Source organism: Mastigoproctus giganteus, chromosome 7, assembly GCF_048544385.1.
Source record: "Mastigoproctus giganteus isolate SK-2022 chromosome 7, ASM4854438v1, whole genome shotgun sequence".
Classification (NCBI taxonomy): domain Eukaryota; kingdom Metazoa; phylum Arthropoda; class Arachnida; order Uropygi; family Thelyphonidae; genus Mastigoproctus; species Mastigoproctus giganteus.
Window position 1 is genome coordinate 19,568,229 of NC_143581.1, and position 15,998 is coordinate 19,584,226.

General features: G+C 36.2%; 1 protein-coding gene across 1 annotated transcript in view; it reads left to right on the forward strand.

Annotated features, from left to right (window-relative positions):
- LOC150082619 (ribosome biogenesis protein bop1-B) overlaps nucleotides 1–15,998 on the forward strand; it is a 78,345-nt gene that overhangs the window by 8,189 nt on the left and 54,158 nt on the right. The window contains exons 3-4 of the mRNA XM_090377865.1: nucleotides 8,431–8,607; nucleotides 10,339–10,490. Coding sequence (XP_090233991.1) covers nucleotides 8,431–8,607; nucleotides 10,339–10,490 — 329 coding nt within the window. The remainder of the gene's footprint in view (nucleotides 1–8,430; nucleotides 8,608–10,338; nucleotides 10,491–15,998) is intronic.

Genomic DNA, 15,998 nt, shown 5'->3' on the forward strand with positions numbered 1-15,998 from the left:
CAACATGGAAAGAGGTTACAGCAATAAAGAGTATGCAGACATGCACATGATGTATGGTAAAGCCAACGGCAGTGCACTGGAGGCTGCACGTTTATACCAAAAAGCAATTCCCCGCCAAAGACAGCCCAACAGGTGCACATTCATTAGGGTTCATCAACACCTTAGAGAACATGGGCTTTGCACATGGAGTATGAGCAGGTAGGCCCAGAAGCATAACACCTGATGTTGAGGAAAGGATGTTAGAAAGAATAGAACAAAATCCAGCAATTTTGACAAGGAGGGTTCCTCTGCAAGAGCGTGTACTGAGTCATAGCATGTGTGGCAAATTTTACATCGCCAGTTACTGTACCCCTACCATATCCAGCGTGTACTTAGGGCTTAGCAATACAGACTACTCTCTCAGAGTGAACTTCTGCCAGTGGATGCAACAACAGTATGTCCTGAACCCCCAACTTTTAAACAAAATTTTGTTCACTGATGAAGCTGGGTTTACTGGTGATGGTATTTTTAATTTTCATAACTGTCACATTTTGTACAATGAAAATTGTACAAAAAATTGTCCTTTAGGCACTTCAGTTCACAACTTGGTGATTGCTCTTCTGCAATGGAGCCTTTATCTCATGGCTATTCCCAACCTTGTGTTTTTGGCATTACAAGAATGCAAAATGGGATGACCTGCAAGATTTCTTTTCTTCTTTTCCTTGGTCGGATTACTGTTTCAAAACTTCTGATGTTGTTGTTGTTGTTGTTTTGGTTTTTAGGAGCATTAGCAACTAAGGCCATATTGCTCCAGGGATATGCGGTGGTCATTTGCTGACCTTTCCGCATCCTCCGTATTTAGTGGTGACGGGCTCGAACCCCGGTCTAATCAAGAAGCGTGTGCTACGCACTACTGCTTCTTCCCACCTGGCTACGGAGGCGCCATACTTCTGATGTCAATGTTTGCTCAGATCGTATCAATGAAATTATTCTTGCAGGAATGGAATCCTTTATCCCACACTCCACTTTAAAATCTCGTCCTTTATCTAAACCTTCGTTTTCCAATAAATGTGCTAAGGCTGTAACCCCTACCATATCCAGCGTGTACTTAGGGCTTAGCAATACAGACTACTCTCTCAGAGTGAACTTCTGCCAGTGGATGCAACAACAGTATGTCCTGAACCCCCAACTTTTAAACAAAATTTTGTTCACTGATGAAGCTGGGTTTACTGGTGATGGTATTTTTAATTTTCATAACTGTCACATTTTGTACAATGAAAATTGTACAAAAAATTGTCCTTTAGGCACTTCAGTTCACAACTTGGTGATTGCTCTTCTGCAATGGAGCCTTTATCTCATGGCTATTCCCAACCTTGTGTTTTTGGCATTACAAGAATGCAAAATGGGATGACCTGCAAGATTTCTTTTCTTCTTTTCCTTGGTCGGATTACTGTTTCAAAACTTCTGATGTTGTTGTTGTTGTTGTTTTGGTTTTTAGGAGCATTAGCAACTAAGGCCATATTGCTCCAGGGATATGCGGTGGTCATTTGCTGACCTTTCCGCATCCTCCGTATTTAGTGGTGACGGGCTCGAACCCCGGTCTAATCAAGAAGCGTGTGCTACGCACTACTGCTTCTTCCCACCTGGCTACGGAGGCGCCATACTTCTGATGTCAATGTTTGCTCAGATCGTATCAATGAAATTATTCTTGCAGGAATGGATATTTTTTGCTGCTAATTTAGATATGATTCTCTTCTTGGTTATTATACTGGTTGGTATCAGTTTCTTCCCTGAAATAATTTCGACAGATTCTCTTAGGAAATATGTTCGAAAAACTCAGAAATGTGCTTAAAAAGTTCTCCTCACCCTCAGTTTTCAAATATTGCAGGTTAATGACTGAAAAACAAGACCTGTCGTTAAAGCTTCATTTCCTTCATTCCCATTTTAGACTTTTTTCCCTTAAAACTTGGGAGTGGTCTCCGATGAACACAGCGAAAGGTTTCACCAAGATTTTCTCAAATGGTAAAAAGATACTAGGGAAAATGGAGTCCAAATATTTTGGAATCTTGTACGGGAGACACCAGTGGATGATTATAAAAGGCAAACACGACAAAATAAGTATTTTGTTATCAGATAAACATTTTTGTAAGTAGAATTAAGTAGTTAATATACCCATTGTTCATTATTTAATACTGTATGTAACATTTTCTTAAAATATATGAAATCTTTTTGACTTTAATCCCTTCTCCCTTAAATTTGGTGGGTGTTACAGCAATATGGTTGCCATATTTAAATTCAGCAACGTCAAATCTACAGAAATCACCCTGAATTTTAACAGGGAATGAAAAAAATGTTTTTTTTTTTTTGCTCACCAGTCTTATTTATATATTTGACAAAATGTATTATTTTTGGATGATTTCTTCAATCACAGTGTATGAACACATATTAGAGAATAGTAAGAATAAAGGAAATATAATATGAAGCAAGCCTAGATATTCTTCTTCTTCAGTGTGCCGTCTCTTTGCAGAGATTGGCTGTCATCTTCGCAAATGGATGAATGTGAGATAAAAGTCCTAAACAAACCCTCGTTACTCTGATATCATACCACTCTCTGAGGTTTTCTAACCAAGATTTCCTTCTTTTTCCATTGATCTTGGCCTGGATTATCAATTGCAACATCTTATATTTGTAATTTCTCATCAAATGTCCTAAATATTTTAGTTTCCTCTCCTATAATGGTGTTAGTTAGTTCTGTATTTTTCTTCCTTCATCTCATGATCTCATCATTCTGTATATGTATACAGGGTGTTTCAAAAGTGATGGTCAATAATTTAAAGGTGAACCGTACAGACTACATTATGCAAAAAAAAGCCTAGTGAACATGGGTCCTTAAGTGAATCATTTTCAAGATATTGTACATTTCTAGTTGGGATCCACCACTGACAAGGTGAACTGTACAGAGTTGAGATCGACCGCTGAATTGTTTGTTTAGGTTAGGCTCTTTTTCTCCCTTTTCCTTTTCTCAATGCTCTGAGACGTAGCAGGCATACTAGTACTTGTCAGTACTAGTATGTCTGCTACAACATGGAATTAGTATGCCTGTTGCAACATGGAAAGAGGTTACAGCAATAAAGAGTATGCAGACATGCACATGATGTATGGTAAAGCCAACGGCAGTGCACTGGAGGCTGCACGTTTATACCAAAAAGCAATTCCCCGCCAAAGACAGCCCAACAGGTGCACATTCATTAGGGTTCATCAACACCTTAGAGAACATGGGCTTTGCACATGGAGTATGAGCAGGTAGGCCCAGAAGCATAACACCTGATGTTGAGGAAAGGATGTTAGAAAGAATAGAACAAAATCCAGCAATTTTGACAAGGAGGGTTCCTCTGCAAGAGCGTGTACTGAGTCATAGCATGTGTGGCAAATTTTACATCGCCAGTTACTGTACCCCTACCATATCCAGCGTGTACTTAGGGCTTAGCAATACAGACTACTCTCTCAGAGTGAACTTCTGCCAGTGGATGCAACAACAGTATGTCCTGAACCCCCAACTTTTAAACAAAATTTTGTTCACTGATGAAGCTGGGTTTACTGGTGATGGTATTTTTAATTTTCATAACTGTCACATTTTGTACAATGAAAATTGTACAAAAAATTGTCCTTTAGGCACTTCAGTTCACAACTTGGTGATTGCTCTTCTGCAATGGAGCCTTTATCTCATGGCTATTCCCAACCTTGTGTTTTTGGCATTACAAGAATGCAAAATGGGATGACCTGCAAGATTTCTTTTCTTCTTTTCCTTGGTCGGATTACTGTTTCAAAACTTCTGATGTTGTTGTTGTTGTTGTTTTGGTTTTTAGGAGCATTAGCAACTAAGGCCATATTGCTCCAGGGATATGCGGTGGTCATTTGCTGACCTTTCCGCATCCTCCGTATTTAGTGGTGACGGGCTCGAACCCCGGTCTAATCAAGAAGCGTGTGCTACGCACTACTGCTTCTTCCCACCTGGCTACGGAGGCGCCATACTTCTGATGTCAATGTTTGCTCAGATCGTATCAATGAAATTATTCTTGCAGGAATGGAATCCTTTATCCCACACTCCACTTTAAAATCTCGTCCTTTATCTAAACCTTCGTTTTCCAATAAATGTGCTAAGGCTGTTCAAGAGAAGAACATTGCATATTGTAATTGGCTTGTTTTTAATTCTTCAGTTTTATTTTCTGCTACACCAAAGCTCAAAACAATTATTAATAGTAAATAGTTAATAGTAAATTAATAGTAAAGCAGTTATTAATCAGTCTAAACTAGAGTTTGAACAGGCTAAGAGTAGAAAACTTGCTTCATGCCCTAATGGTAGCCGAGCATTCTGGTCTCTTTCCAAAGCTATTGGCCACAACTTTTGCCCATCTCTGTCCGAACCAGATGGTTCTGTTGTCACTTCAGCCAAGGATAAAGCTGACCTGCTAGCATCCCATTTTTCTTCTAACTCATGTATTAATGATCTTGGTAAAACACCTCCCACCATTCCCAACACACTCCATTCAATGCCTCCTGTGGTCTTCCGTCAAAAGGATGTCAGAAGGATTTTGACGAATCTTGATGCTAAGAAAGCTCCAGGTCCCGATGGTATTTCTCCACTTGTTCTCAAAACCTGTGCTCCTGAACTTACTCCTATTCTTTGCCTCCTTTTTTCACTTTCTTATTCCAAAGGTGTTTTTCCTTCTGCTTGGAAATTTGCTTGTATCTAGCCAGTTCCTAAAAAGGGTGACAAATCCCTCCCATCCAATTATCGTCCCATTGCAATTACTTTTACTCTTTCTAAAGTAATGGAGAAATCAATTAACCGGCAACTTTTAAACTACCTAGAAACCTTCCCTCCAATCAAAGATCGCCTGTATGGATTCTGTCAGTGTCAATCCACTGCTGATATTCTGGCTTATGTTACCCATTTATGGACTAATTCAATGGAAAGGTTCGGTGAAAGACAAGTAGTTGCTCTTGACATCTCAAAGGCTTTCGATCGTGTTTGGCATAGAGGTCTTCTAAACAAGCTTCCATCTTATGGTTTGCCAACTGTTTTTTGTAATTGGTTATCCAGTTTTCTCTCTGATCACTCACTGAGGGTGATGGTAGATGGCTCTCTGTCTTCTAACTTCTCCACTAATGCCAATGTCCCCCAAGGTTCAGTTCTTTCCTCCACTCTTTTCCTCTTGTATATTAATGACCTTCTTCCATTGACTGGAAATCCTATCCATAGTTTTGCCAATGATAGCCCATTGCATTCCACTTTCCATTTTTAGAAACCTTGCTCAATAAACTTCAACTTCTCGAAAATCTGCTACCAATTCCTTAAATGCCGATCTTCAGGTAATTCTCCACTGGGGCAAAGACAACTTAGTTGATTTCAACCCTTCTAAAACTCACTCTTGTCTTATATCTCGCAAAAAAGGATTCTTCTGCTCCTATGCTTATCTTTGATGACACTCTGATTTCTAGGCAAAATGATATATTTATTTTCGGGATTACCCTGACTTCTAATCTCTCTTGGCACATGCACATTACAAATATTGCTTCCTCTGCGTCTAAAAAACTTGGTTTTCTCTTTCGCTCTCGGCATTACTTTTCTTCCAAACAGCTGCTCACTCTGTACAAATCGCAAATCCGCCCTGCCATGGAATATTGTTCCCACATCTGGGGTGGTGCCCCCAAAACCTCTCTCAGGCTTCTTGATTCCATTCAGAAGAGGGCAGTTAGGTTAATTAATTACTCATCTCTAACAGGGTCTCACTCCACTCTCTGTCTCATAGTCGTAATGTTTCTGCTGCATGCCTGTTCTACAGATACTTCCATGGGCACTGTTCTTCCGAATTGGCTTCTATAATTCCCACTCTCTCTTTCAAAACAGTCCGAACACGTGCCGCCACCAGCCAACATCCATTTACTGTCCAACTCCAAACTCACAGAACCAACTTTTCATCTTCCTCGTTTATTCATTCAACTGCCATTTTCTGGAACAACCTTCCTTCATATGTATTTCCTGAAAATTACAGGCTACAGAAGTTCGAGTCCAATGTCAACAAATATCTTCTTTCGTCTTCTCAACCTCCAACCCAAGCACGGTACTAAGTACTATAGTTTCTAATACCTCTCGTGTTTGGGGTTTACATAAAAAAAAATAATAATAAATAAAATTGCAACGGCTGGAGACTAGGCAACTGCGAGGTGGTCTGATTGAGGTGTATAAGGCCTTGAATGGGTTGAGCATGCTGAATTCTGGTGGAATTCTTCCACTTGCTCAGATTACGAACCTAAGGGGGTTATAAATTCAAATTGTGGAAAGACAGTTGTAGAATAGATGTGCGGAAATTTGCCTTTAGCCAGTGGGTGGCTAATTGCTGGAACAAATTTCCATCTGTCGTTGTGGAAGTTGATAGCTTAAATAAATTCAAGGAGGAACTGGACAAACATTTAGAGGGAATGGTTGTCTTAATTTTTTTTTTTTTTTTTTTTTTTTTTTGGCTGATGCTACATAAGCTCATACACTTGCTTTCTTGCATCACATGCCTCTATTACTATTACCCAAAATCTGCCAGGTTTACCATGCAATAAGCTCCCATTGGCTACACCAAGCCTACTTCAACCTATATAAACAGCAACTCACTCCTTCCACCTCATTCTTCCCCAACCAGACCAATAGAAACCATGTCCAGATCATGTTATGAATCACCATGTCCCCATATTGTAAATATGGCCTTGGGAGGATTTGCTTGAAAAGAAAAAAATGGAGTTTTAAAAAATGCAGCAGAATAATTTGATATCATGCCCTCTGCTGATGAAGGGTGGAGAGTTGTAATTCTCTTGCAGTTCCAGTTAACGTTGGTGTCTGTGTTGGCTTCTCTGAAATTCCTTCTTTTGCTTTCATGTTCACTATGAACATTGTAATTAGTAAATTATAAAATCTGAAATCTAAATGATTATACTTTAAATCCAGTAGTTCTCCCCTCCATTCTCCTGGAGTCTCCAGTGGTATCACATATATTGGCATCTCTTCTCCAAATAAAAGTAAACTGAAATATGAGGTGTGATGGTTTGCCCTGTAGTACTGTAGGTTCTAATACCTCTCGTGTTTGGGGTTTACATAAAAAAAAAAAAAAAAAAAAACATTACTCTGAGATTATTGCTACCCAGATCCAAGATCATGCATTTTTTAGTGATATACCTCAGCTGCCATTGCAACTTATTCAAATAATTCTTCCAGGCTTTGTTGAAATAGCATACCTTGATTACTGTAATTAACCTGCCCATCTTTGCACCATCAGCCATTAAACTTGAAATGCCTACATCAGTATCATTAATAAATATTAGATACACTAAAAGGTCCAGGACTGCACTTTATGGACAGCACTTATAACATTATTCATGAAAAGTTGTAGCCATTTATAACTAATCTTTGTCTCCTGCTACTTGCCCATCCTTTTATCCATAGTAGTAACTTCCCACTAAAGTCATATTACTCCAATTTATACAATCAGTCATGTGGGATTGTATCAAAAACTTTACTGAAAGCTAAGTAAATGATGATAGTATTACTCTTTGCAGTCATATGGCCTGTATATTCATAATGTTTTGAATATATACTGGTGTTTCATAACTCTACTGACAAATTTCAAAGGTGAATTCCTCATACCAAAATATGCATCTGAATGTGTATTGGCAGAATTTCTAGTACAGTAAGGCTAGAGTTGCTTATGAAAGTATACTGTCTGCATCTGTTTACAATCTGTGTGTAATAAATCTACCATAGGAAAATGGATAAATTAGGAGCAGTTGGACCAGACACTGGAAAATTTCCTGTGTCAGTTTCCTCGGTGAACTAAACTATTTATTCTTGTCCATTCCTGTACTCCTTACCAGTTCTCTTAATTACAGTCATGAAAGCTGCTACCCTTTACATTGGTAATTTTAATTTCTGACACGTTGTGTTAAAAATTGCCCAGTTATATTTTAGTTTCACTGTATTATTAATTCATTTAATTATATCATTTGTACTAAATCTGTTCCAAATGCTTCTTATAAATGTCATGATACAGATTTGACCTAAAAAAAATTATTTTTCTTTTCAATTTTCTGAATTCCATTTCCAAATATTTATTTCTTAATTCTGCTTTAATATTTTAAATTTAATTAATTAATTTTTTTTAAATTCCTCAACAAAGAAATATTTGTGCCAATTTTTAGTTTGCATATAACTTGTCCAATATTACATTATTTACATTGTGATTTTAGTCTACCACTCTCTGAAAAAGGGTGCTTTGTTATGTTATGTTTTATATATCAAGTGTTAAAAATTGTTATAAGATTGAAACTGTGTAGATGAAAAGTTTTATTTATTTAGCAAGATTTTTTTTGATTTATTAGCAAAATTTTATGGTCTTTTAATTTCAGGACCTCTCAGTGAATAAAGCTTTCGGAAGACAGGATGACAAAGAAATAACTGTAAATAATGTTTTGAACAAAACTAAAACTAAACAACAAGAAATGGCATCTACTTCAAAAACTGAAAAAGTTGGGAAAGATGGAACAAAAATTGATGAATATCGATATGACTCTTCTGATGAAGAGGTAGTATTTTTATATTCCTTATAAATTGATCAAATATTTTGACTTAAGTGTACTAATTTTCATATACTGCTATTAATTTATTAATGTAGGTATGTGACTATTGCTCAACAGGAAATAACATTGTTCCAGTTTTGTGTTTTTGATTTTCAGCTTAGTTAGCATCATTTAAAAATTAATTGTAGTTTTTTTTTAATTAATTGAAAATCATTTGTTGTATTATACACCATTTGTTTATCATACATAGTTTTTAATTATGCTAACTTATCATTTAGTATTTAGTTTGAGGGTATGTATGTGCATGTATGCTCACATATGAGAGAGAGAGAGAGTTTGAATGGAAATTTGCTTTTAAAATGTATTTTTTAATTGTATCTACATTTTATATTTCTTCTCATGTATGAGATTTGATCAAAAATTTGGTGAATTATCTTATAATTCTTGAACATATTGGTAACTAGAATATTGCTTGAACTTAAAACTTTGATCAAGTTTTAACTTGTTGTTATGTGCCAGTCTAGTGGAAAGTTACTTTGAGTGAATACTTGTTTTTCTCAATTGTCACATGCATTGGAAATGCTGAAGTTTAAACAAAATATAAACATTAAATTTTGTTATAAGTTTGGAAAGTCAATTGTCGAAACATGAAATGTTTTCTTCAGTTTTTCCTGAGATAATGCCTTATGTATAAATTGAATTCAAGTGATTTCAAAAGTTTTGTGGGGAAAATTTTTTGCTTGAAGATGAAGAAAACTGAAAAAGTAGTTGCCTCTAAAAATCTTGAAATGATCAGAACATCAGTGAAATCTGTACCATCATTTGATCAGCTTGACAACTTGCTGAGTCATTTTTCATTTGGTTCAGTTTGGGACATTTTTACTGAGAATTTGGGCTTGAAGCAGGTGAGCACCAAGTTTGTTCCATGTATTTTCACCACATGACTGATCAATGGCAGCATTGAATCCTCACTTCATATGAGTTCTTCAAGCAGTCTACATCAGATCCTCCATTTTTATCAGCCAAAAAAAGCATGCAAAAAAAATCACATGTGAAAAGTATATTGATCGCCTTTTTTGACAATGTGGAGATGATGGTATGAGAATATGTTCTGCGAGGTATCACTGTTAATTCAGCCTATTACCAAGAAGTTTTAAACTGTTTGAGATATACCAATTTGCTGTGGACAACCTGAAAAAATGGCTAAATGGTTAGCCCCTTCACCATGACAGTGCACCATATTATGTCACTTGCTGTCTGGAAATTTTTGACCAACAAAAATATTACTGCCGTGCCACCTTTACTTTATTCGCCTGAATTGGAACCATGAGACTTGGCTGTTCCCAAAATTAAAACAGGAAATTAAAGAAAAACAGTTGATTCAAGAAATCCAATGACACATGACTGATCACCTAAAAGCATTAGGTTCACAAAAGAAGACTTCCAAAAATGTTTTGATCAGTGGCAGACTTGATGCAACAAAGTCTGTGGTTGCAGAAGGAGATTATATTGAAGAGTACCAACAGTATAAGTATTTATCTTTGAATATTCACCAAACTGTTTGATCAAAACTTGTATAGTTACATTGAACACATTTTTACACTTTTTATGATAACAGCTAAAAATTTGCATTCCATCTGCCATGAAGAATGACAATTTCATTTAATATCTCTATCAGTTGTTTTAATAGTTTTGAATGTTATGTTCACAGTTTAAACAGTTTTAATGTTGTTTTAGGATTTAAGGAATACTGTAGGTGATATTCCAATGAAGTGGTATGATGAGTTTCCTCATATTGGTTATGATTTAGATGGGAAAAAAATAATGAAACCTATAAAAGGTGATGAATTAGACGAATTCTTAAAAAAAGAAACAGATCCTAATTATTGGTAAGTATTAACATTTGCTGCATTTCAAATTACCTTATATATATATAGTACGTATGAGGTTTGCCTGCTATCCAAGCATTTTGAGGTATTCATTAGTTCATTGTTACAAAAATGTCAGATCATTAAATTTGTAAAAAATTTACTGTAACAAATTTAAATCAGCTCATCATGCAAGTCAATTGCAAACCTTGGTTTAAAATATCGTGAATAATTATTCTCCTAATCCATTAGAGCACTTATTAGTATTAGCATTAGTAGAGGCATGACGCAAAAAAGAAAACTTATATAGTATCAGCCAAAAAAACACTTCCCATTTCACCCACCCATTCAATCCAAAAGTTTGTCTAGTTCAGCCTTGGATTTATTTAAGCTATCAACTTCCACCATGACAGATGGAAGCTTGTTCCATCATCCAGCAATCAACCACCTGCTGGCTAAAGGCAAATTTCCTCACATCTATTCTACAGCTGTCTTTCCTCAATTTGAATTTATGCCCCACAGGTGCGGAATCTGAGCAAGAGGAAGAATTCCATCAGCGTTGAGCTTTCTCAAACCATTCAAGGCCTTGTACACCTCAGTCAGATCACCACGCAGGTGCCTCGTCTCTAGACTGCAATTTGCAGAACTTAAGCCTTTCTTGATAACAGCAACACTTTGTTCCACTCACTAATCTCGTTGCCCTTCTCTGTACTTGTTCCAGCAGCTCTACATCTTTCCTAAAATGAGGCCTCCAGACCTGTATACAGTATTCAAGGCGTGGCCTGACCATCGCCTTATACAAGGGGACAATCACCTCCTTATCCCTGCTAGCAAAATTCCTATATGTATCATTGACATGACCCCATGAACTACTCTTGCAGCTTTTTTGCACTGCTCAGAAAACTTCATATCTGACTGCACAATTATCCCCAGGTCTTTTTCATTCTCCACTACCCTTAGTGTAGTACCACACAGTTGGTATGTTACTCTGGGATTACTGCTACCCATATATGGTACTTTTCATTTGTCAATGTTAAACCTCTCAGCCCGTTCAACCTGCTCAACTTTTCCAGATCCTTACCAACCCTACCAACCTTTGTATTGTCTGCAAACTTGGACATTAAGCCTGATATACCTTTATCAATATCATTGATAAATACAGAAAGTAGCAATGGACCCCTGGGTGACACCACTAATAACATTAGTCCACGAAGAGCAGTGTCCATTGATTACCACTCTCTGTCTTCTCCCACTCAACCATCCCTTTATCCATAGCAGCAACTTGCCTTAATGCCATACTGCTCCAACTTGTACAGTAGTCTTCCATGTTCAACAGTATCAAAAGCTTTCCTAAAATCCAAGTATATGATATCAAAATTGTTTTTTGCATCCAGTTCCTTTGTGACCACATCATAGTATCCAATCAAATTGGTCAGACAAGACTTCCCCTTAACAAAACCCATGCTTTGTCTGATTTATAACTGCAGTCTTGTCTAGATGATCCTGCAGTGCTTCTTTAACAAGTGACTCCATTATTTTCCCTTGAACAGAAGTTAAACTAACAGGCTTGTAATTACTCGTGTCACCTTTCGATCCCCTTTGTGAATTGGATTTACATTTGCACATATCCAGTCTGTGGGGACCTCCACTGATTCCAAGGATGCCCTCATAATCATGACTAAGCACCTGCTTACTTCATTTGCTGCCTCCTTTAATATAACTGGATAGATCAAATCCATCCCAGGTGCCTTCCTTATGTTTAACTTCAACAATTTCTCCTCCACTTTGCTCTCAGTTTATTACAAAATCCTTTAGCTCCCTGTTACAGTTTGATAAACTTCTGGCATTTTCTTTCTTTAATAACTCCTCGTGTGTGAACGTAGATGCAAAATATTCATTCAGTTTGATCAGCTACCTCAGCAGGATCATCAATAATCGAACCATTGATATCAAGTGGACCAATCTGATTCATCCCCTTCCTCCTAGAGCTCACATAAGTAAAGAAGTCTTTAATGTTTTTCTTTGTATCCTTTGCTAAATATTTCTTGTAATCTTATTGTATTGTAGCTAGTCAGTACCATTTCACTGTTGAATTGCAGCAACTCACCAAACTTAATTTTCTTTCTTTTTATTTGCCCTTATACTGCCATTCAATGGAACAGTCATCCTATATTCCCTGAAAATTTATATCTTTGAAAATTTATGTACAATTTTAATATATTCTGTATTCTCAGCCTTTTACTTGTGCATAGTACTAAGAATATTCTAAATTCTATAATAATAATTGTGTATATGTAGTTAATGAGTTCATTTTAGTAGGAGTCTCAGTTATTAGGAAAACCAGAATATTTTCTGCAATAAAGACAAATAGAACAGAACTATAGTATGTCTGTATGGTACAAAAATTTATGATTTTACCAACCAGTTTGCCAGTTCTTAAGGGGGGGGGGGAGGACTGAAAGGTATATAGTTATCCATGTGGAAACTATTAAAGAAAACACATGGCAAGGACTTGGGCAAAAAATATAAGGCCATTTGGAAAAAAAAAAAATTGTTGAATGATAGATTAAATTGTTATTGTGCATTAAGCACAGACATAACAGGAGGAATCACACAATGAGAACCTTGTCAATTAATTCTAAACTTCAGAGATTCTCTAAAGCTTATGGAGAAAAAAAGAGAAGTTTTTTTTGTCTCTGAAAAGTCATTTTACAGCTTCTTTGGAATCATCATCAACTTGAAAATTGATGCCCACGTCATGTTTCTTCAGATTTCTGAACAGGAAATAATAACTGGAGGCCAGGTGTGAACTGTAGGACAGGTAGTTTAATACCTGGAATCCATAATTTCTCGAAGCAGAAATTGACAGGGCATTGTCATAAAGAAGCAAGACACCTCATGTCAATTTCTCCATTATATGTTCCTTTATTGCCCATCTTAAATTTTTGAGAACAGTATAGGCATCTCTAGCAATTGTTTTCTCATGTAGAATGTAGTTTATCAATTCCTTCCATATCCCAAAAAATGATGGCCATGGCTTTCACAGTGGAGGGGTGAATCTTTAATTTTTGGGTTGTGGTGATCCATGTTTCCTTTCCTTAGACTCTGGTTGTTTTTTTCCCAGATCCCAGTGATGAATCCATGTTTCATCATCAGTTACAATTCTTCAATGAAATCCTTATGGGTCTGCATCATGCACTTGTAAATTTTCATCATAGATTTGATCCCTGCACTGTCTAAAGAGGCATGTCTTGGCACCCAGTGAGTGTTGACCTTTGACATGGCCAAGTGTTCATTGAAGGATGGTCAGTATCGACCCACCAGAAATATAACATTTGGCAATCATAGATACTTTAATACATTTATCCTACCTAATGAGTTTTTCAATTTTTTTTGCACATTTCTGTTGGTTGTCCTGAACAGGGGTCATCTACTGTAGATTCTTTTCTATAGAAACTTCTTAGACCAAAATTTTATCTGGTATTCAGAAGAGGCAGCATTGCCATATATAATTTTCATGTGTTTGTGAACAATTTTTGGTCCTTTTCTTTCTTTTATAATTTTATAAATTTGATGGCCCAGTGTTTTTCCAGTTTTGTGACATCCATGTTTTCCTTTGGTTGGCTACTTTAAATCTATTCTGTTTTTCCATACTTTGTTCTATTGAATTGGACCTGTACAAATAAGGTACAGATATTTATGAGAGTATGGTAAAACTGCAGTTTTTTTGTGTCAAGCATATTTATAGTCAAGGTAGTTAATTTATTGAATGCCCCTTGTAGGACAGCTAGGAGGAATTTGTTTAGGAATCTAATTACTAGGAGGAATTTGTTTAGGAATCTAGTTGCTAGGAGGAATTTGTTTAGGAATCTAGTTGCTAGGAGGAATTTGTTTAGGAATCTAGTTGCTGGGAGGAATTTGTTTAATAAAGTTGGAATTCACTTGAGCAGAGAAGATCTTACAGGTTCAGAAAAACTACTAATTGAGGAGAGGGAGGGAGTAGATGTCATTAGAAAGATGCATGTTAGTTTTGCTATTTCAACTGTCCTCTCTGGATGTAGTGAAAACTTGGAAAATAGCACAGTTATTATTATTAGTAGTAATAATAATAATAAATTTCTTATAATGCTAATACTGTGAGAGCTGGGACTGCAGGAAATTAATGTTGTTTAATGTTCTCATACCAATGAATAACATTGGTATGAAAAGTATCCAAAATGCTGAAACTAATCAGTTGTCCATTTGTGAAATCCCTGGGGAAAGCATTGCCATAAGCAACTATATAGGATGCAAAGAATGTTAAAAAAAGAAAAAAAACAGTCTCTTATATGTTTGTATGCTAATGCTAAAAATATAAATTTGATGGTTTAAAATACTAACTAAGTTAGGGAATGCCGACATAATTGGTCTGTTGGAAATATGTTGTTTCATTCTGATATCTAAATGCAGAATTTGAATATGCTAAGTACAATGTGTTACAGGAAAGGCAGATGTGGCAGAAGGGGGGTTGTGCTTCTGATTAGAAAGGACATAGATTCAAGAAGAGTATATCTGTTGGATGAGGAAAATCAGAATAACATTGAATCAGTTTGGTGTGATATAAAGAGAAACAATAAATTGAGATTAGGAGTGTTCTACATACCCATTCAATGTATTAAAAGTACGTCCATTGGGTGTGTAGAACAATGAATATGTGCAACTGGAGTGGGTAAGTAAATCAGAATGTCTTATAGGGAATGCTGACTATCCAGATATAGGTTCTTGACTTGGTCATTAGTAAAGATTCGCTTCCATTAAAAATCTTCAAGTTAAGAAGTCACTTGGCAACCATAACATATTGGTATGAGAAGTATCTGTTTTCTTAGTCATATTGTTTTAGTTCAGTTCAGTGGGAACAGCTGAAATTTCAATGGGATATACAAAAAGTAGTAAGGTGGAAACTGAAATGTTTTCTAATATGGAGTGAGGTTTTTAAAGTTTTTTGTAAATGATGTACAAGTCATCTCTGGTGATTGAATTCAAGGAAATTTCCTGGATTCACATTGTCTCTTCAACACATTTTAACTAAGTAGAGGTCATGGATTTCTGCTGAACTTTATTATATAAAAAATTTTTGACAAGATGAATGATAACAGTTTGGATGAAGAGGAATTTGACAAGACAATTGTCAGCAGTTTGGATTGATTTGATTTTATTGGTGCAAAAACGACTGCGGTTTGGATATAGAGGGTATGTTTTCAGTATACATCATGAAATAAATGCTACTGAAGAAATCAGTCTGAAGGATTTTGTTGCTAACTTTTCAGTTACCAGATGCTATACAGATCACTTGAGAAAATAGATGAGACTTTGGGGAAACCTTTGCAAATAGTTACTGATGTGATTGAAATTAGCTATGATTACGTGCCAAATATGGATCCCTCTTGCACTTTACAAAAAATGTAGATAATTTGCTACTGAAGTCAGTCTGCAGCAACCTCATTCATTGTTGCTCACTTTTCAAGCTTATCAGATGCCATCAGATCACTT